At 41.1% G+C, this 22,773-nt stretch overlaps 2 protein-coding genes across 2 annotated transcripts; both read right to left on the bottom strand.

Annotated features, from left to right (window-relative positions):
* Positions 1 to 5,652: 5,652 nt before the first annotated feature.
* LOC116884732 (protocadherin alpha-13-like) lies at positions 5,653 to 10,331 on the bottom strand. The gene has a single exon (XM_032885946.1). It carries the CDS (start codon positions 8,750 to 8,752, stop codon positions 6,347 to 6,349), a length of 2,406 nt encoding a protein of 801 aa, XP_032741837.1. The 5' UTR covers positions 8,753 to 10,331; the 3' UTR covers positions 5,653 to 6,346.
* An 8,158-nt stretch (positions 10,332 to 18,489) lies between these two features.
* LOC116884507 (protocadherin alpha-11-like) lies at positions 18,490 to 21,877 on the bottom strand. Its single transcript, XM_032885635.1, has one exon. The coding sequence runs from the start codon at positions 20,992 to 20,994 to the stop codon at positions 18,568 to 18,570; it is 2,427 nt and encodes an 808-aa protein (XP_032741526.1). The 5' UTR covers positions 20,995 to 21,877; the 3' UTR covers positions 18,490 to 18,567.
* Between the last annotated feature and the right edge of the window lie 896 nt (positions 21,878 to 22,773).

Below are 22,773 nucleotides of genomic sequence, written 5' to 3' on the forward strand. Positions count from 1 at the left end.
AAGATGGAAAAATCTTCCATACTCATGGATTAGCAGGATTAACATAGTGAAAATGGTTATCTTACCAAAAGCAATCTACAGATTTAATGTAATCCACATCAAAATTCCAATAAAAATTTTTACAGACCTCAAAAGAACAATTCTCGAGTTCTTATAGAAAAACAAAAAACCCAGGATAGCCAAAACAATTCTGAACAATCCTGAGTTGCCTAACAGTGAGGACATGGAACCAGAAGAGGCCACCTCCTGGAACTAGACAGGACCCCAGTGGAAGGGTCAGGACACCAACCCACTCAAAATTTCAACCCAAAATTTGTCCTATCTAAAATAAATGCAGGGGAGGGTATAAAAAAGGCAGAAATGGAGCAGAAACCAAAGGAAAGGCCAATCAATAACCAGTCCAACTCAAAACTCATCCCATCAGAAAGCACTAATCCATGACGTTATTAATGATACTCTGTTATGCTTGCAGACAGGAGTGTGGCATAACTGAAGTCTAAGAAGCAGAAGCAGAACTGAAACAGAAGTAGATACCCTCAGCCAAACATTATATGGAGGTTGGGAACACTTATAGAAGAGTTGGGGGAAGGATTTAAGGCCCAGAAGTATATGGGAACCCCTCAGGAAGATCAACAGAGTCAACAAACCTAGACTCCTGGGAGCTCTCATGGGTTAGATTGAGCCCCTATCCCCAGCATATATGTACCAGACAGATAGCTCAGTCTTGATGGCCGCCCTGTGTAGCCTCAGTGGGAAAGAATTTGCCTAATCTGTCAAAGACTTGATTACCAAGGTGAGAGATACCTAGGGGGATTCCACCTTCAGAGGAGAAAGGGGAGTGGGGAAGAAACTCAGTGAGGGAGGGACCAGGAGGAGGGTAGCATTTTGAATATTCATTCATTCATTCAAAAACTAGTAATTGGAAGAGGAGAGAAAGAGGAAGAGGAAGAAGGAAGGAAGGAAGGAGAAGGAGATGAAGGAGAAGAAGGAGAAGAAGAAGGAGGAGGAAGAGGGGGGGAGGAGGAGGAGCAGGAGCAGGAGGAGGAGGAGGAGCAGAAGGAGCAGGAGGAGGAGGAGCAGGAGCAGGAGGAGGAGGAGGAGCAGGAGCAGAAGCAGGAGGAGGAGAAGAAGAATTATTCCAGTTCAAAGGCCCAGAAAAGATTTTCAACAAAATCATAAAAGGAAAGTTTCCTAACCCAAAGAAGGACATGTCTTATAAAGGTGCAAGAAGCTTACAGAACAACAAATTAATTGGATGGACCACAAAAGGGAGTCCCCTCATCATATAATAATCAAAACACTAACTATACAAAACACAGAAGGAATAATAAAAGTTGCAAGGGGAAAAGGCCAAGTAACATACAAAGGCACACCTGTTAGAATTACACTCAATTTCTCAATGGAGACTCCAACAGCCAAAAAGGCATGGACAGATGTCCTGCAGACTCAAAGAGACCACAGATGTGATCCCAGACTACTGTACTCAGCAAAACTTTCAATCACCATAGATGAAGAAAACAAGATATCCCATGACAAAACCAAATTTAAACAGTATCTTTCCACCAATCCAGGCCTACTGAAGATGCTAGAAGAAAAATTCCAACTGAGAAAAGCTAACTCTAGCCATGGAAACAAAGAAAATAAATGTCATACCAGCAAAACCAAAAAAGGAAAAGAAATACACACATGCACACTATCACCACTACCACCACCACCACCACCACCACCAACAACAACAACAACAACAACAACATAACAGGAATTAACTGTCATTTGTCATTGATATCACTCAGTATCAATGGATTAAATTCCTCAATAGAATGATACACACTAACAAAATAGACGTGAAAAATGGGATCTACCCTTCTAATAAATACAAGAAAAACACCTCAGTATCAAAGATAAACATTACTTCATAGTAAAGAGTTGGGAAACATTTTCCAAGAAAATACACCAAGAAAACAAGCTGCTATGGCCATTCTAATATCTTAAGAAAGAGAGAAGACATCAAATCCAATCTAATTAAAAGATGGAGAAAAATATCCATATAAATAAAAGCAAAAGCAAAGGGGAGGGATATAACATCAGCTTTTGGGAAATCCAAACAAACATGTCCTACTTTAAAAACATATATTCTACAAAATTAGAAAATCTTAAAGAAATACTTTTCCTGATAGATGCCACTTACTAAAGTTAAATCAAGATCAGATAAGCAATTTAAATAGACTTATAGTCCCAAAAGAAACAGAAGCAATCATTAAAATTCTCCCAACCAAAAAACAGAAAACAAAAACAGAACAAAACTCAGAGCCCAGCTGTTTTAATAAAGAATTCTACCAGACTTTCAAAGAAGAGCTAATGCCAATATTTTTCAAATTAATCTACAAAATAGAAATAGAAGGAATATTGCCAAATTCATTTTATGAGGCCACAGTCACCCTGACACGAAAATCAGGTGAATATTCAACAAATTAAAAGACTTATTCTTCATGAATATAGATGCAAAAGTACCAAATGAAATACTTGAAATCTTAAATTCAAGAATACATCAAAAAGAATATCTCCCAGGATCAAGTAGGCCTCCTACTTGATACAGATACAGAAATCCTAGAGATACAGAAATGTTTTAACACACCAAAATCAATCAATGTAATCCACAATATAAAATAAGTGTAAAACAAAGACCACATAATCATCTCATTAGATGCTAAGAAAGTCTTTGACAAAATCTGATACTACTTCATGATAAAAGTCTTGGAGACATTAGGGATAAAAGTAACATAGTTAAACATAATTATGACAATTTGAAGCAAGCTTATAGCAAACATCAAACTAAGTGGAGAGATATTCAAAGCAATTTCACTAAAATTTGGAGCAAGACAAGACTTTATATCTATTCAATATAGTACTTAAAGTTCTAGATAGAGCAATCAGACAACTGAAGGAGATCAAAGGGATACAAATGGAAAGAAAGAAGTCAAAATATCATTATTTGCAGATTCTATGATAGTATACAAAAGCATCCCCAAAAACCCTACCAGAAAACACCTACCACTGATAAGCACAATTAAGGGATGGCTGGATAAAGACTAACAAAAAATTCAGTGGCCATCCTGAGCTGCCAATAATATAAAATATCTTGGTGTAACTCTAACCAAGCAAATGAAAGACTTCTATAACAAAACCTTCAAGTCTTTGAAAAACAAAATTGAAGAAAATTTCAGAAGATGAAAAGATCTCCCATGCTCATAGATCAGTAAAATTAACATAATAAAATGCCCAACTTATAGCAATCTATAAATTCAATGCACTCCTCATCAAAAACTCACACAATTCTTTACAGACTTTGAAAGGCAATACTCAGCTTCATGTGAAAAAATCCATAACTGGAGCTCAACATGTAAAAAATGCATATGGATCCATATCTATCATCTAACGTGAAACTCAAGTCAAAATGGATGAAAGACCTCAATTTAAGCCAGATAAACTGAACTTCATAAAACCCAGGTGATGTAAACAATCCTATACAATAAAAGAATTCCAGAGGTATCATCATCCCTGATTTCGAGTTCTACTACAGAGAGGTATAGTAATAAAAAGTGCATGGTATTAACATGAAAACAGACAGGTTGATAAATGTAATAGATTTTTAATAAAGAAGCCAGTCATACACAATGGAAAAGTGAAAGCATCTTTAAAAAATGGTGCTGGTCTAACTGGATCTCAATATATAGAAAAATGCATAAAACTCAAGTCAAATTGGATCAAAGACCTCCATATAAGCTAGACAAACTGAACTTAATAGAATAGAAAGTGCAGGCTAGCCCTGAGTGCATTGACACAGGGAACAATTTCCTGAACAGAACACCAATAGCACAGGCAATAAGACCAACGAGTGAATAATGAAAAGCAAGGCAAAGGACACTGTCAATAGGACAAAATGGCAGCCTACAAAAGGGGAAGGTTCTTGATCAACTCCACATCTGACAGAGAGCAGATATCCAAAATATACAAAGAATTCAAGAAACTAAACATCAACAAACCAAATAATCTAATTTTAAAAATGAAGTGCAGAGAATTTTCAACAGAAAAATCTTATATGACTGAGAAATACTTAAATGTTCAGAATTTTTGATTGTTAGTGAAATGCAAATCAAAACTACATGAGATTCCATCTTCTACCTATCGGAATGTCTGAAGTCAAAAACACAGGAAACAGAGGATGTGGAACAAGGAGAACAGTTCTCCATTGCTAGTGGAAGTGGAAACTTGTACAACCACTAAGAAAATCTACCCCAAGACCCAGTTATACTACATTTAGGCATATATCCAAGGGATGTTTCATTCTACCACAAGGATATTTGCTAAACTATGTTCATAGCAGCTTTATTTATAACTGGAAACTGGAAACAACCTAAAGAATGAATGAAGAAAATGTAGTACATTACACACTGGACTATTACTCAGCTGTTAAAAAAAAATAACATCATGAAATTTGCAAGCAAATGGATAGAACTTTTTAAAAAAGTCATCCTGAGGGAGGTAACCCAGACTCAGAAGGACAAACAAGGTAATGGCAATACTCGCTTACTTTATAGCCATTAGCTATAAAGTAAATAATAATTGTGCTACGATTCACAGCCTCGGGGAGGCTAACTAACAAGGAGGGCTCAAAAGGGAGGTATGGATAGTCTTGATAAATGGGAATAAAATAGAATTTTCAGGTGGACTTGGGGCAAGTAGGAATGGGAACAGGAGGGATCGGTGAGTGGCGGGGAGGGGAAGAGTACTGGGAGAGACAACTGGAAGTGGAGGACACTGGGGTGGGGAATGTTGAAACCCAGTGCAGTAGAAGCTCCCTGGAATCTAATGAAAATGACCCTAGCAAAGACTTGTGGTAATGGGGAATATGCAGACTGAACCAGCCATCTTTTATAGTCAGGCAAGGCTTCCAGCAGTAGAACTGGGATACCAACCCAATCGACAAAACCCTTGACCTACAATGTGTCCTGCTGCAAGATGTGCTGGTGGCGCAGAACTTGTGGAAATGGCCAACCAATGGTCTGACTTAAGGTCCCTCTCATGCTATGAGAGGGAACCCACACCTAACATTGCCTGGATGACCAAGAATCAAAGACTGTACTTCCCAGAGATCCAGGACAGAGTTAACATGACTGAAAAATATGAATAAAATGATTACTAATGATATTCTGCTATACTCATAGATTAATCCCTAGTCCCATTGTCATCAGAGCAATTGATGAGATCAGATCCAGAGTTCAAACATTAGACAGAGCCATAGGAACCCTGAAGAAGCAGTGGGGAAGGATTGTAGGAGCTAGATGGGTCAATAACACCATGAGAACATAGCAGAATCAACTAGGCAGGGCTCAGAGGGTATCACGGAGACTGAAGCAATTGTCACAGATCCTGTATGGGTCCAAGCTAGGTCCTCTACATATGCTATTGTTAGATAGCTTTGTCTTCTTGTGATACTCCTAACAGTGGGAGTGGGAAGGTATCTCTGACTCCTTTGCCTGCTCTTGGAACCCTTTTCTGCCTACTGGGTTGCCTCATCTAACCTTGACATGAGGATTTGTACAATTAAATAAGTAAATAACAAATCAAATAAATAAATAAATAAGCAAACAAACAAATTTCACTTGTAACCAGGTGTGACGTACTGCACCTGAAATCCCAAACACTCCACTCCGGAGCATAGACAGAAGAATCTAAAGGAGTCCATGGGGGAAGGCAGGGAAGAAAAACTGCAGCCAGGGTATAATATATGAAAGAACAAAGGAAAAGAAAAGAATAAAAAGGAAAAAACTAGAGATAAAGTAAGTTCCATTTTTTAAAAAGCTAAAATAACTAGAAAAGTTTTTTAAAAGTATAATAAAATAGTAAGTTGGAGCCCGACTTAAGCTCCCTGACTAGACCCTAACTCAAGAAAAAGGGTCATTTAGAATTAAGGAGTTATGAGCTGTTTAAAAATAACCTATGTATGTAGGTATACATTAAGGCTACATTTTAAAATTGAGCCTCACTATAATATCTTGTAAAATGGTTCCAGTCCATGCATTGGTTTTATTTAAAATGCTAAATACAAAACAAACATGCCCAAGCTATTAGGAGTACAAAAAAAAAGGAACACAAGAACATTTTTTCCCAGTTTGGGACACTTTACTACATTTTCTGACAATATTTCATTAGTGAATTACCAAACCAATGTCAATAAAAAAAATTGTCAAAGACGGCAAGGATGAGAAATTTTTTAACTAAATTAATGAAATGATTGAGAGAAAGGATATCATGAAGGAACAACTGTTAGACACGATGCTTTATATTATGAACTTACCTCTTTCAAATGTTCTACCTGCCTTTCTCTCTGACATGTATCCTCTGCAGAGCCTAGCACAGGAGGGAGACTGGGACTGAAGGCCATAAGATCAGTCTTAGGTGGGCCCTCTCCAGAGCACACCCTCTGTCGCCTTTGCTGCGAGTAGGACCAGCTACCCACTGCGCTTGAGCACACGAGCATGGGCTTCCCTGGAACACAGGCTCCATTAATGGGCCTTGCTGAGCAGCGCAGTGCAGTGTAAAGCAGTAGCGTGAGCACCAACAGGCTGGACACCGCGCAAATAGCAATGATCAGGTACACGTTGACAGTCACCAGAGACGCCTCCGAAGATGCTATGCTCTCGGAAGCAAGGGAAGATATCTTGGGTGCCTGGCCATTCTCCACCAGAGACACCAGCACAGTGGCTGTGGCGGTTAGCGCGGGCTCGCCGTGGTCCTTCACCAACACCAACAGACGCTGGCGAGGTGCATCTGCTTCATCTAGGGCACGCGTCGTGCTGATCTCGCCCGTGTATAGACCCACGCGGAACGGACTGCTCATGGCCCCTGCTGCCAACTGCAGCTCATAAGACAGCCACGCATTGTAACCAGAGTCCGCATCTACTGCGCGCACCTTCGCCACTACATGCCCTGAACCCACTGACCTAGGCACAAGCTCACTCACTGCCCCCCCAGCTCCGACAGCTCTGTGAGGCAGCAGCGTGGGAACATTGTCATTCTCATCCAGCACAAACACCTGCAGAGTCACATTGCTGCCCAGGGCTGGCACACCAGCATCCCGCGCGCTCACCTGGAACTGCAGCAGCTCCAGCTCCTCATGGTCCAGAGGCTGCAGAGCAAATACCTTGCCGCTTTCAGCGTGCACAGACACATAGCTTGACAACAAGCGCTCGCCTACCCTCCGCTCCACTAGCGAGTAGGACACCAGCGCGTTCTCCTGAGCATCTGTGTCCACCGCAGACACCGTAAAGATGTGCGCGCCAGGCGGGTTGTTCTCCTTCACAAACACCGTGTATTCGGGCTGCGCGAAAACAGGCACGTTGTCGTTCACGTCAGCCACCTCAACGGACACGCTGGCCGTGGCCCACAGAGAGGGTGAGCCCCCGTCTCGGGCTGTCACCACCACCTTATAGTCAGCGGTGGTCTCACGGTCCAGGGCGCTGTCCAACACTAATGAATAGTAATTCTTGAAAGTGGACACCAGCTTGAAGGGAAGGTGCGGTGTCAATGAACAAGTCACCTGCCCGTTGTCACCAGAGTCTCGGTCAGACACGCTGACCAGAGCTATGACAGTGCTTGGCTGAGCATCTTCTCTGACTGGTAGTGACAGGGAAGTGATCGTGACCTCTGGTGCATTGTCGTTTACATCTAGTACTTCCACCAGAAGGGTACAATGGCCTGTCATTGGGATATTCCCTTTATCCACTGCCTCCACGGGTATTTCATACAGTTTAATTTCTTCAAAATCCAGTAGGCCTTTTGTCCTAACTTCTCCGCTGTTGGGATCTATATTAAATGCATGCACTACCGCAGGGGATACAGGCCGCCTGAAGGAGTAGATTATATCTCCATTTGTACCCTGGTCGGGATCTGTGGCGTTTAAGTTAATCACCAATGTTCCATTAAATACATCCTCTAACACTCTAACTCTATAAACGAACCTATCAAACTCTGGAGCATTGTCGTTCACGTCAAGGATGGTGATCAGCAGCTGAACTGTGCCAGTCAGTTCCGGTTTGCCTCCGTCACTAGCTGTTAGTAATAAACTATGTTCCTGAATTTCTTCTCTGTCTAATGATTTCTTTAACACGAGAGATAATGAAGAAGGTCGCTCACGATTGTTTTGCGTGGCCAAAGCAAAATAATCACTGGGATCCAATCGGTAGGTCAAGGCGGAATTGATTCCAATATCTGCATCGGATGCGCCATCTAGTGGAAATCTAGTTTCTGGAGGTCTCGACTCTGCAATCACAATGTTTTTGTTGGTTTCGGGGAACACGGGCGGGTTGTCGTTAATGTCCTTCACCTCCACCTCCACGTGGAAAACCTGCAGCGGACGGTCCACGATCACCTCCAGGTGGATGCTGCACTCCGCGCTCCGTCCGCACAGCTCCTCCCGGTCGATCCGAGAATTCACAAACAAAATGCCATTCTGCAGATTTACCTCCAGAAGGTCCCCGCGGTCCTTGGACGCCACCCTGAACAGACGGGGCACCAGCTCCGTCAGCTCCAGCCCCAGGTCCTGTGCGATGCGGCCCACGAAGGTGCCGTGTTTGGCCTCCTCAGGGATGGAGTAGTGGAGCTGGCCGCTCCCTGCTTCCCAGGCTGTGAAGAGCAGGAAAGAGAGCAGGAGGCACCGGGATCCTGGGCCGCTTTGCGAGAATAATAGCATGGTACACGCGCAGAAAGATGCGGTGGTAGCTACAATATACAGAATACCTTACCTGAAACTGCCTCTCAAAAGCTGTTTTGAAGACGTCCTAGGACTAGAGAATTCACAGCGAGTTCTCTGAAGGAAGTGACTTTCTTTGGAGGGAAAAAAGTTCGCAGTGAAGAGCGACATCATGAGGCATGAGTGTGTAAGTGTAGCCGTCACCAGTCTTCATATTTTCCACTGATAAGCCTTTATTCCTTCGCATTTTCTGAATTTTCCATTGCAAGTATGTATGTGTGAGTTAAATATTTGATATCCAGGAACAGTAAATTGTTTATTTTAAGCATTATGTGTTAATTAATGTCTTGCGCTGTGTGTGTGTTTCTGTGTGTGTCTGTGTGTGTGTAAACTTTTTAATTAGAGAACGTACATTTGGCTTTGTTGTGGTAGATCTCTAGTTCTCATAGCCATGCAGGTTTTGTTAGTAATGTTCTTTCCCTATAATATTTTCAAGACATTCTCCCATTTATCGCCACTAATTCCAAATGGAAACATGGTGATCACATAAAACACATGAAGTGGGAGATGAGCAGTTATATAGTAGATTTCAAACAATACACACTGTCCATAAGTTCCAAGAGTGGATACAATGTTTGTATTTTAAAGAATGTGTCTATGTGTAATATGTTTTCATGGGTACAGGACGGTCTATATAAACCAATGATTTTATGTTTTCAGTTCACCTTGTAGAAAACATACCAAGAAATACCATCCTGTTATTTAGTATAATTTAAACTACTATCAGTGGTTTAAACTTGCTTTCCCCCCTAATATGAATTCATTTCATCATCAGTAAGAAAAGCCTTGGTACTGTTTAACTCTGAGTTTTCCAAATACATGATAGTAACAACACACTAATGCCAATATGTCATTCGCAAAAGAATATTACTGTTATCTGTTACTATAGCTGCAAAGTCAAAAAGTTTCAGGCCAAACAGTACAATAAAAAGATATTTTTATATACTATAAATGTAGGGGCTTGAGAGATGGAGTTACGAGCACTGGCTGCCCTTCTAGAGGTCCCACGTTCAATTCCTGGCAGACAAGTAGTTGTTTATTACCGTCTATGATGGGATCTTATGCCCTCTTCTGGTGTGTAGGCACAGATGCAGACAAAGCACTCATACACATAAAATACATAAACACATAATTCTTAAAGTACATGTAAATTATATATGACCCCACTATTATGTTATAAGTTGTATATACAGTTACTACATTCAGTAGTCTGTGAACAACTCTATAAGAAAAGATGATTGGGTTCATTTCTGTACCTCTATTCCCCTTCTGAAATCCATGTGGAATATTGTATTCTCTCACCCATACGATCTTCTCCTGTTCCTCTATTTCTACTGCATGCATTAACCTTGTGATAACGTAGTCCCTTAAGTCTTTCTTATGCTTCCTGTCTACCAGAATGCACACATATTGACTCACTTATCCCTCGACATAAGTCAACCATTTGCAGTATGCCCTTTAAGATACCCTAGAATCACTTATCGTCTCAAACATTCTCTTCAACGTCCAACACAGTTGACTATTTGACAAACATCAATTTGTCCTATTGATCTTTGGTATAATGTGGTTTATTATCCACAGTGACAATAGATATTTGCATTCCCCTATACATCAATTGGACACTCTCGTGGATGCATCCCTCTTACCTGTAGGCATTTTTCATATTTTTCTTCTCTCAATTTCTCAAAGTTACTCCCATCATGTGACTTGATGGTTTTCCCACTAAGATACATCTCAAAACATGAAATGGAGGGCTCTTTTCTTACTTATTTTGCCTACTCTTCTTTTAATTTTTTTATCTTATTAGTATATTTTGTCTTCATGTGTGCACATGACCATGTGCATGTCTGGTATCTATGGAGGCCAGAAAAGGGTGTTGAGTTCTCTGGAACTTGAGTTACACTGTCAAACGCCACAGATGCTCTAGAAGAGTAGCAAGCCTTTAACTACTTTGCCATCTCTCCCCATTTAGGCTGACCCTATTCTCTGGGGGGAAAAATAGGTGACTCCCTCCATTTAACCTTATTAACTCCATCTCCATTTCTGTGCTGTCTGTCTTATCCCTGGTGCCTCCTCTTTTGCTTGCTTCCTTTCTTCACACGACTAAGATATTCAAACACCTTTAACTTCCGGAAAAAATATTTTTTCATCTCATTCTTAATGTTTACTTGATACTTCACACTCTGATTCTCCACCTTGGTTACCTTGTGGAGAATGGCTGTAGTCCTGAGTGTGCATTCTTGACATAAGCAAAGCCATGTGTAACAGGTCTCACAACTAAGGGAGTTTGAAGTGGGAATTTCTAGTTTCTTTGGAGACTCAGTTGTGTTGTGGGATGTTTTTCTGGAAACTGTCTTATGAGAGGATGTTTGTGCTGAAGCAGACATGTGGGGGGATATTTTGCTGAGAATGAATAGATGGTGTTTCTCTAGAAGCAGCATGGAAAGGGGGCATGTGATGTTTTGCTAGAGTAGACGCTTGAGAGAACACTTTGGAAAGAGTACAAGTGTAACTCAACAGACAAGGGACAATACTGTGTGGTATTTGTTCGCCTTGCCACAGATTGCTGGTCATCGTCTGTCATGACTATGCAGAGAGAAATGCATCAAAGAACTTTTGGTAGTGTTCTGGCAGCTACTTGCCACTTTGACAGACTCAGGCCATTTGGCAGGGCCTGGAAGTTTCTTCTGGATCAAACTGCCTTTGTTGATTCATGAATGGTGTTTGCAAGTGGATCAAACTGCTGCTGCTAATTCATGTGAACTGAACTGCTGATAGCCTGACAACACAGACTGGATTCACACCAAATAACTATTTCCTAACAGCTCTACACCTTCCTTTGCCGTACCAACCTTTCCTTTGCACTGCCTCTGGAGGATGGTAGCTAGAAGGGAGGTTAAAGCATTTAACCACACTTATTAAAGTAGGATTTGAAAAATAAAAGCCTAAAGGAGTGGCATGCCCTACTTCATGCCTGAGACCGCAATGTTTGCTGAAGCAGGATGATTGTGTAACAGGTGACCTTTAAGAGGACAGCCATGCAGAAGGCTCTACTCACAGTTTCCTTGCTCCACAAAACTGAATATTCACCATCACCCCCATAAGATTCTTTATTAAGATAAGCTGGCTACTCTTTTCTTTTCCTAGTATATAATAAAAGTGATTGAGTGGTAGGGGAGGCTGCTATGTCTCCATCCATGCATACAACCCAACCAGTCCCAGCTTGGCTTCTATTTTGTGTCTGTTTTTCTTAATCTCCCATGGCCTTCTAGGACCCAGCCTCCACAGCAGAGACATTACCTACTTTCTGTCTTTCTAAGCTTGCCATAGAAGCTTGAATAGTGGCACCTCAAAAGATGTACCCACATCTTAAGATTCATGAATATAACTTTATATACTAAACCAATGTGACTAAATTAAGAATAATTTATTCTGCAGAATCCAAGTCAGTCCTAAATGTCATTACATATGCTCTTATCAAACGAAATCTGATGAGAAGACATGAAGAGAAAGCACTGTGACTATAAAGACAGAAATTGAATGTGATGTAATCACAAGTCAAGGAATGCCAACAACCATCAGAAACTAACAGAAGCAAAGAATAGGTTTTATTCTCTCCTGCTCTATTATTTGTAGCATGTGTGTAAAGGAAATAGTCCCTTGACTCTTACAGTGCTTTATGTCATCATTTTGGACTTCTGGCCTCAAAAAATGTGAGACAAGCAAATGTCTGATCCCAGTCTTTGATCATTTCTTATAGTAGCCTCAGAAATTAACGTATATGCCTACCTAATGCTCATAGTCAACCACTGAGCAAAGAACAGGGTCCCCAGTGGAGGACTTAGAGATAGGATTGAAGAAGCTGAATGGGTTTGCAACCCCGTAAGAACTACAATACCAACCAACCAGAGCTCCCAGGGACTAAACCACCACCCAAAGAGTACATGTGGACAGACCCATGGCTCCAGCTGCATATGTAACAGAGGATGGACTTGTTGGGCACCAATGGGAGAAGAAGCCAAGGCTTGACTCCCCCACCCCCAGTGTAAGGGAATGTCAGGGCAGGGAGGTGGGAAGGAGTGGGTGGATGGGTGGGGAAACACCCTCAGAGAAGAGGGAGAGGATGGGATAAGGGTTTATAGATGGGAAACCGGGAAAGGGGATAACATTTGAAATGTAAATTAAAAAATCCAAAGAAAAGTGATTTTGAAAAAATAGAAATTAACATGTATGCCTACCAAAATCATTTTCTTCAATACTGCTTTTCGCTTTTCAGCCTGTCTCTTGGTGACTTTGTCTTTTCATGGACTTATATTTTTGAGAAGCAATTATTCCTCAATGTGTGTATAACACCCTCTGAGTTCTAGATCCATGTTCCAAATCATGATACTATTCTAGTACCTCAAACGTGACAGGTTCATAAGTGTCTCTCCCACTCCCTACATGCTCAAATGCATATCAGTAATTTACCCTCTTAGTACATCAAACTTAAAAAAGAATAGATACCACTACATTTTTGTTGTGGAAGTCTTTCTTTCGTGAGCCCTCAACACCTATGACAGGAAATGTCACTAGTGTCAGAATAGAGTACATAGCTTCTGAAAGGCTTAGGTCACAGGTCCAGTCTGCATTCTCATTTTATACCTTAAACTCACAACGTGGGGCAAGCAAGAAAATGAGAGTTTACAGAGGCATACATGGCAGGCAACAGATTGTGAAGGACAATGACATGTTTCAGCTATTTCTTCAGGACATTCTCTTCCAAGCAGCAAATAAAGCCATGCTTGGCAAATATGCAGTACAAGCAGTGCTTTAAGTAAGTCAATCACTAAATAAATCAATCAATCCGTATGCAATAATTGGTCTTTCCTACCTTATTCTACTTCATTTTGCCTTCCTCTTATCATTTATACATTTTTGAGACATGGTCTCTCTGTGTAGTCCTGTCTGTTCTGGAGCTCAATATGGAGACCAGGCTGACGTTGACCTCACACAGACCCTTTTGCCTCAGCTTCCAGAATTCTGGGGTTAAAGTTGTGTGCTGCCACACCTGGCTTTATCATTCATCTTGAGTCCTACGCCTGAAAGCTTCTCTCTAGTATGTTTCCCTCGACTTGATTCTTTTCTACTACAGTTATTTAAATCTTCATTGTTCAGCAGGGTGTGGTTGCCTTTAGCACCAACACTCGAAGGCCCGCAGACTTCTAAAATCAAGGCCAGCCTTGGCTATTAAGTTCCAGGACATGACAAGAACTACATAAAGAAACCCTGTCTTGGGGGAAAGAGAATCTCCATTTGCTTGATACCTAAGTATTCATAGAAGATCCTGTATATGCTTCCCTGCTTTCATAATCTTCCCGTGCCTGATCTTTCAAGTTCCCATTCTTCAAAGAGCATTCTTTTATTCATAGTTATCTTCCACCCGTGAAACCTTACTGTTTATCCTTTGAAATGTTATCTATCATTTAAGATATTCCTGAAGAAAATGTTGCCCAAACTCCAGTGCTCAATCCCTCTTCTAAATGGCACAGACTGCCTAGACAATACATCAACATCATACAATAATCAAATATTAATGATTGAACTTGTAATGTATTCCTGATCCTAAAATAAAAGTTTATGAAAGAGTAGGCAAAAGCTAGGAAAATTTAAAGCCTTTAACATCACATTGAAGGATAGGGAGTTTTGCTTTCTGGTCAAAAACAAGTTCTGTATATTTTTGTGGAAGGAAATTTCAAATGTAAGTTGTAGTTCAGAAAATTCAGCGAATATGGGTGCAAGATCAATATATCACCATGAGGTTGGAATCCTCCAAAATGAGGTTTAAACGGGTCACACAACCTCTGTGACTTCAGTGTCAGGTTTTCTCATCAGTAAGATGTGAATGATGGTTGTATCTGCACCATAGATATTAGCACCTGATAATTAAGATAATCTCAATTAAAGATGTTAATAGAAGAGCTAGTATAGAATAAGGTTTATACTTATGTTTTACAAGATTGAAACGGGTCATTCATTAATCAGAAAGTCACCAAGAGACAGGCTGAAAAGTGAAAAGTAATATTGAAGAAAATTATTTTGGTAGGCATACATGTTAATTTCTTTTTTTTCAATGTTTATGTGCCAACATAGAAAGAAAATAATCAAATAAACTATGATAAGACAGGCCTTCTTTGGGCGATATTTAAGAATTTTTAAATTCACAAATGATTTTACTATATGTGTTTAAGAAAGGTATAATGTCAACCTCGCTTTGAAAAAGTAGTGGAAGAATGAGCTAAGGAGATGGCTCAAAGGGTTTGTTGCCCAAGCATGAGAACCTGAGTTTGGATCACCAGAAACCAAGAAAAAGCCAAGCAAGCACTATGATGGTCCACTATGATGGTAGAAGCAGAAGGATCCCTGGGGCCAGTGAGTCCAGCTGAATCAGTAAGCACCAGGTTCAGTGAGAACTTCATTTGAAACACAGTTGAAGAAAACACACTGACCTCTGGTTTTCACACCCATGTGCACATACACACATGTGCATGCACACAAATAAAATGATTGCCACTCCACTTGAAAAATGACAAAATTATTAATCTTACAATCAAATACAAGCCATATCTTACTATCGCCACTATTACACTTGTAATGTAATATTTTAATATCTGGATTGTACAAAACTTAGTATGGTGATTGATGAGGTTACTTTCCAAACATTGGAAGATCAATTGAGGAATCTATTCAAAAATATATTTTTAAAACTCTTTGACCTATTCTTGTAATATTATAAGAATATTTTAAGTCTGTAATTCTGACTAAATTTTGAAACATATGAATTATGAAACAACTGACCAGGTTTTAAACTAATATACTATTATTTTCAAAGCTAATCATTGAAAACTAACAAGAAAAAGAAAACAAGTGATCCAAAAATCCCTAATGGTCTAAAATCCCCAATACATGCCATATGAAATAACTATGACCAAACCAGAGAATCTAAGACAATCAATCAGTGGTTCGAAAGATAAAATTAGAATGAAAATTAAGAAAACAAAGATGTAGTTCCAGCCTAAAGACTAGTTAGTTATTAACAAAAGCAAAAATACTGAAGTGCTATCAACAACTTACTTCCACCGAAGGATTTAAACAATCTTCTAGACACTGAGGCAGGTTGGGGCCGAAGGCCATGTGGTCCAAATAAAATTGGGGCCACTCCACAACACAATAGTTGTGTCCTCTCTAGCCGATTCGACCTGCAGCCCACTGCACTGAACCACACCAGTCTGAGCTTCCCGGGCCCAGCAGAGCACCTGAATGGTATGGACAGCAGCATCAAGACTACCAACAGACCAGACACTGTACTAGTAAGCAGAATCATTTAGAAGCACAGGATATTTCTATTCTGGCTTTCATCTAGATCAGAAGAATGTAGTTGAATTATAGCGATGTCATTTTGAAGATTTTCAAAGAAGGCTACTTTAAAAGAGAATTTATCAAACTTAGTTGTATTGCCATTCATATCCAAATAGCATTATTTTGTTTTGTTTTATTTTTTGCTGTTTGAGACTGGGTTTCTCTGTATAGCCGTGGCTGTTCTGAAATTTAGAGATCTACCTGCCTTTGCCTACCGAGTGCCGAGATTAAAGACATGGACCACTACTGCCCAGATGGTTATTTTAATCTGAGTAGATTCTGTTAGCTCTGGTTTACTGCCACTAATAACTGTTAACAATAAAGGAATTCTGATATATCCTCTCAAGAATCAGTACTAGAGATATGCTTTTATATTTTTCATCATTATTTTAAATATGAAATGCTCATTCAAATTGAACATATGGATAGGTTAGACAATGTACACCAATATCAGCATCAGAAACACCCTGCAGAGGAAGTTGAGCATCCAGAGGTAGAGATTCAGAAATAAGCTCTTTTTATGATCTGGAGAGACGTATCGGTGATAAAGAGCACTGGCAGCTCTTCCAGAGAATCGGGGCACCCACATAACAACTCACAACTGTCTGTTCCAGGGAATCTGACACTCTCACATACATGCAAGCAAAGCATTAAGGTCCATAAAAATAAATAAATCGTTTAAAATGTTTTTTAAAAAAAAAGAAAGAACCACTTTTTGTTCACTTTCTCTAACTTCCTCAATGGCCTAGACCTCCACGTGGAAAACCTGCAGTGGCCCGTCTACGATCACCTCTAGGTGGATGCTACATGTGCTCCAGCAGCCCAGCTCCTCCCAGTCGCTCTGAGAATTGACAAACAAAATGCCCTTCTGCAGAATTACCTCCAGATGGTCTGCGTGGTTCTTGGACCCCACCTAAACAGAGCAAGGCACAAGCTCTGTCAGCTGCAGCCCCAAGTCCTGTGTGATGCAGCCCGCAAGGGAACTTGGCCTCCAGGAGGATGAAATAGTGTAACTGGTCACTCCCTGCCTCCCTGGCTTACAGGAGCCAAAGCAAAAGCAGTAGACCCTGGGACCTCAGTACTCTTAGCTAAGAAAAATAGCATCTCAGATTGGGGTCTGGGGGAGGCTTTGGGCTGGAACTGTCAGCTTCAATGACGTTCATGAGATATTTATATGCAGTCTCCCTTTTCTGTATTTATTTAGTAAGCTTCATAGAGTATCCTGATCTCTCTGTCATTGGATGGGATCTGAGCAAGATCAAGTCTTGCCCCTGCCTTTGCCCTTTCTCCTCTGCTACCTTCAAGAGAGAACCAGTGCTCTGGAGCTGGTCTCCAGCACCAAAGTTCCAAGAATGGTCTTCAGTATGAGTTCTTGCCAAATATTACGCTAAATGGTATATTATACAACTGAGGAGGAAATGCTTTGAATGAGCTCCAGATGCATGACTGATTCCCTATTTCTGCACTTATCCAAGAACTAAAAGAATTACAGAGGCATAAATGATCTTTGCTAAACTCTTTCAATCTGATTAGACTACATGAAAAAGCTTATAAGACATTAGTGATAAGGCATTTACAATTTCAAGAATTTAAAAGGTTAAAATAATGCATGCACATCAATAGGTTTAACATTTTCCTTTCTGAAAAAATTTATAAAATTTAGGAAAGTATGCAAATGAGCAGCTGTTGTTAGCATAAAAGACAACTAACAAGTGTGGGTGATATGACTGAAAAATTCTATTTGCCTCATTCACTCTGGGAGCATAAGTCAGCCTTCTTTGAGGATGTAATACTTAATAAATCTCTTGCACTTTGATGGGAAATCAAGAATGGATAATTATTTCAATAACAGAAGCATATTAAAATGTAAGACTGAACTTTTGTCTCCAAGTAAATTGAAGATGATTTTTGCCATGGTGGTAGAGGATATTTAGCCATGTGATGGCAGTAAATCAATTCAGAGCTAGAAACAAGGGTTCCATTGTTGATACAAACATTTTTAAAGCAACTGATCAAAGAATGTGAAAGTATCAAAGCAAAGAACTGCTAATGGACAAACTCAAGCAAATCTAAATAGCCTGCCATGATTGCCACATCATTGAAAATTAGAAATGAAGTGCTGTGACTTAGCTTAGGTAAAACAATGGCTATTTCCACTCAGTTGACTTCTAGCATTTTATAACCAAAACTTGAAACAAACAGGGCACTTATTAGCACTCTATTTTATGATTTAAAGGCTGGGTATATATACACATCTAGCATTTTGCTAACAGACGCTGTTCCTTGAAACAGCACTCGAACTTTATTCATATTAAATATTTCCCATAAAACTTAATTCTAACTGAATTTATAGACATTTACCAAAAAGGTGGGATATGTAGAAAACTCACCTGTCCAGGGTGATTTGATTCTGACCCCTGCCTTTCCCTTTCATCTCTATCCATGTTGGGAGGTAGGCTGGGGCTAAAGGCCATGAGGTCTGTCTTGGGAAGAACTTCCCCAGAGCACACCCTCTGCCGCCTCTGCTGTGAGTAGGACCAGCTCCCCACCGCACTGGAGCACACCAGCATGGGCTTCCCAGGCCCCCCAGCGGCCTCATTGATAATAGGCAAAGCCGAGCAACGCAGCGCTGTATACAGCAGCAGCGTGAGCACCAACAGACTGGACACTGCGCAGATGGCAATGATCAAATACACGTTGACATCCGCCAGCGATGCGTCTGGGGCTGAAGCACGCCCTGATGCCTGTGAAAAGGACTTTGGAGCCTGACTGTTTTCCACAAGAGACACTAATACAGTTGCAGTGGCTGTCAGTGCTGGCTCACCATGGTCCTTCACCAGCACCAATAGAGTCTGTCGAGGAGCGTCCACCTCATCCAGGGCACGTGTCGTGCTGATCTCACCCGTGTACAGACCCACACGGAAGGGGCTGCGTACTCCACCTGTTCCCAGTTGTAGTTCGTATGACAGCCAAGCATTGTAACCAGAGTCCGCATCCACTGCGCGAACCTTGGTGACCACATGGCCCGAACTCACCGACCTAGGCACAAGCTCGCTCACTGTCCCGCCAGGTCCGACAGCTCCGTGGGGCAGAAGCGTGGGTGCGTTGTCGTTCTCATCCAGCACAAACACCTGCAGAGTCACATTGCTGCCCAGGGCAGGCACACCAGCGTCCTGAGCGCTCACCTGGAACTGCAGCAGCTCCAGCTCCTCATGGTCCAGAGGCTGCAGCGCGAACACCTTGCCGCTCTCCGCGTGCACAGACACATAGCTCGACAGCAAGCGCTCGCCCACCCGCCGCTCCACCAGTGAATAGGACACCAGCGCGTTCTCCTGCGCGTCTGCATCCTCCGCAGACACCGTGAAGATGTGCGCGCCGGGCGGGTTGTTCTCCTTCACGAATACGGTGTATTCGGGCTGTGCGAACGCAGGCGCATTGTCGTTCACGTCAGCCACCTCCACAGACACACTGGCCGTGGCACACAGTGAAGGTGAACCCCCATCCCGCGCTGTCACAACCAAATCATAGGTTGACACCCTCTCACGGTCCAGACTGCTGTCCAATACCAGAGAATAATAGTTTTTAAAGGTGGATACGATCTTGAAGGGGACATTGGGTGTAAGAGAGCAGGTCACTTGGCCATTGATACCAGAATCTAGGTCGGATATGCTAATTAAAGCAATCACTGTATTTGGCTGCGCATCTTCTCTTACTGGAAGGGACAGCGAAGTTAGTGTCACTTCAGGGGAGTTGTCATTGATGTCTAAGATTTCTACCAAGACTACACAGTGACCTACCATTGGAGGTGTTCCTTTATCCGTGGCCAGCACTTCTATTTCATAAGACTTGTTCTCTTCGTAATCTAAGGTGCCGTTGACCCTCAATTCTCCGCTGTTTTCATCTAGAGTAAATAAGTGCCTCCCAGTGGGCTTAATGGACATCAAAGAGTATACCAGTTGCCCGTTTACACCTTCGTCTAGATCCGTGGCGTTCAACTTTATGACAAGAGTTTCCTTGGCAGCATTTTCCATTACTCTTACCTTGTATTCTAAATGATCGAACACCGGATCATTGTCGTTAACATCCAAGACGCGAACCCAAAGCTGAACTGTACCGGTGAGCTCTGGTTTTCCGCCATCTGTGGCTGTTAATAGCAAATTAAGTTCTGGAGTTTTCTCCCGATCTAGAGTCTTCTTTAATATAAGTGACAGTCGTTTAATCTGCTTACTATTGGTTGATGATTCTAAAGAGAAATACTCGTTTTGACTTAATCTGTAGACCAATACAGCGTTCTCCCCTATGTCCGCATCAGATGCTCCCTCTAGCGGAAAACGTGAGTCTGGTTGCTTGGATTCAGAAATAAGTAGCCTTTGTTCTCTAAGAGGAAACACTGGAGAGTTGTCATTAATGTCCCTCACCTCCACCTCCACGTGGAAAACCTGCAGCGGCCTGTCCACGATCACCTCCAGGTGGATGCTACACTCCGCGCTCCTCCCGCACAGCTCCTCCCGGTCGATCCGAGAATTCACAAACAAAATGCCATTCTGCAGATTTACCTCCAGAAGGTCCCCGCGGTCCTTGGACGCCACCCTGAACAGACGGGGCACCAGCTCCGCCAGCTCCAGCCCCAGGTCCTGTGCGATGCGGCCCACGAAGGTGCCGTGTTTGGCCTCCTCAGGGATGGAGTAGTAGAGCTGGCCGCTCCCTACCTCCCAGGCAGTGAGGAGAAGTAACCAGCGCAGAGGTGGCGGAGTGCAGGATCCCCTTCTCTGAAAACCTAACATTGCATATGAAATCGGCCCCCAAAATGTCTCCTTTCGCTGACTGTATCAGATACTTGTCTTCAGATTGAAATTTCGCTTGATTCTCAAGAATTTTAAAGGATCCGTTAAAAGCGGCATTCAGAATGATGGAGTCGGTTTTGTTTGCGGAGCGCAGGACTCTTCGGACTAATCTATGAATGAACTCTTTCCACCAAGTAAAGAGCGACACCTTGTGCCTGAAATTGTGAGTACTCGTATACTTCCACCACTGGAGAATTCCTCATCTTGTATAGTTTGACCAAAATAATTAGAAAAATGCACATTTATTGACCATTTTGATTTTAAGCCACATGAAAATGGAACATATGTGAAGGTTGTACTTTTTAATTGAATAGCATCAAATTAAATTCCTTTTTGACTTACATCTACAAAATTATTCTTTTATCTAAACACTTGAAAAAGAGGGCTCATGTCTTTCAGTAAAATTGTAAGAGTAAAATTGTGGAGTTAAACAGTTACCTAACATCTTATTTAGTATAAAATATTATCAGATTTGAATTGTTATAATTGCAGTTTCCCTTATTGCTTAGACTGCCAGGGAACTCAATGGTCCCAGCGGTTGACCTAGTTTGTTGCTGCTGTTTGCGCTTTGGTTTTCTTTGAGACTACAGTGGATGTTAGGCAAGTGCTCAGCCCTTGAAGTTCCATAATAACAATGTTCTGTATGCTATGCCCTTAGCTGTGTAGCATTTTCTTATATTTTTAAAAATTAAATCTCCTCGAACAGTTTTACGAGGTGCAAGCTATGTATTGATGCATGTATCTACTGTGTAATGGTCAAATCAGAGTTGACACATCATCATATCAAACATTCATCATTTCTTTGTGGTGAAACTTTCCAAGTTATCTCTTCTCCTAGTATTAATATTTACATGCTGTTATCAGCAATATGATTCTTCTTTTCTTCAGCTCTGATTTTTGATTGTTGTTTTCTTGTAATGGATCACTGAGTTTGTGTCCACTACAGAATAAGGAAACAAATGTTTTCCAGTTTTATAATTTAAAACAGAATTCACAAAGGAAAAGCCTGTTGACCTAGATGAATTCTGCATTTGACATATATGATTTCTCACACAAGTCATATTTTCAGTAATGAGATCGTGATATTTTACTTATGTAATCATTGATTAGATGACAAAGGCAGACTTTTAAACCACAGAATGAAATATCATTCCCTGAAAGAAACAATGTCTCCAGAAAAGTCTCTGCACCATTTGGATATTTCCATGTAACTGACATTAGTTTTCTTAACCCAGTAAAAATACATCCTTGGGAAATGATATCAGTGAAAAATGTGAGGTTTGTTATTGAAGTTCATTTAAAATGTAAGTAAATTTTATGATGTCTTCTCTAAGTACATGAGATTGTGCTGATTTTTCTATGATAGGTTTCTCTGTGTGTGGCTGGATGTCCTGGAACTTTGTAGACCAAGTTGACCTTGAATCAGAGATCCACCTGCCTCTGCCTCTGCCTCTGCCTCTGAAGTGCTGCTATTAAAGGCTATGCCACACATCCAGATTTAATTTTCATTTCTTGAAGATGTAGTTATGTTTTCTCTATTTTTCACACACATTAGCAGTTGAGAAGAAAATGACGATGCCACACAAGTTTAGAGCAGAAAATAATTTAGAAAAACCTCTAGCATTATGTTATATAGGAATTCTTTGAGAAACAAAGGCTGACTTTGAGTTCCCAGGCTCAGGTAATACCCTAACCTTGGTGTTAAATGCTCTTTTGCAA

The sequence above is a fragment of the Rattus rattus genome, chromosome 15 (assembly GCF_011064425.1).
Source record: "Rattus rattus isolate New Zealand chromosome 15, Rrattus_CSIRO_v1, whole genome shotgun sequence".
Classification (NCBI taxonomy): Eukaryota; Metazoa; Chordata; class Mammalia; order Rodentia; family Muridae; genus Rattus; species Rattus rattus.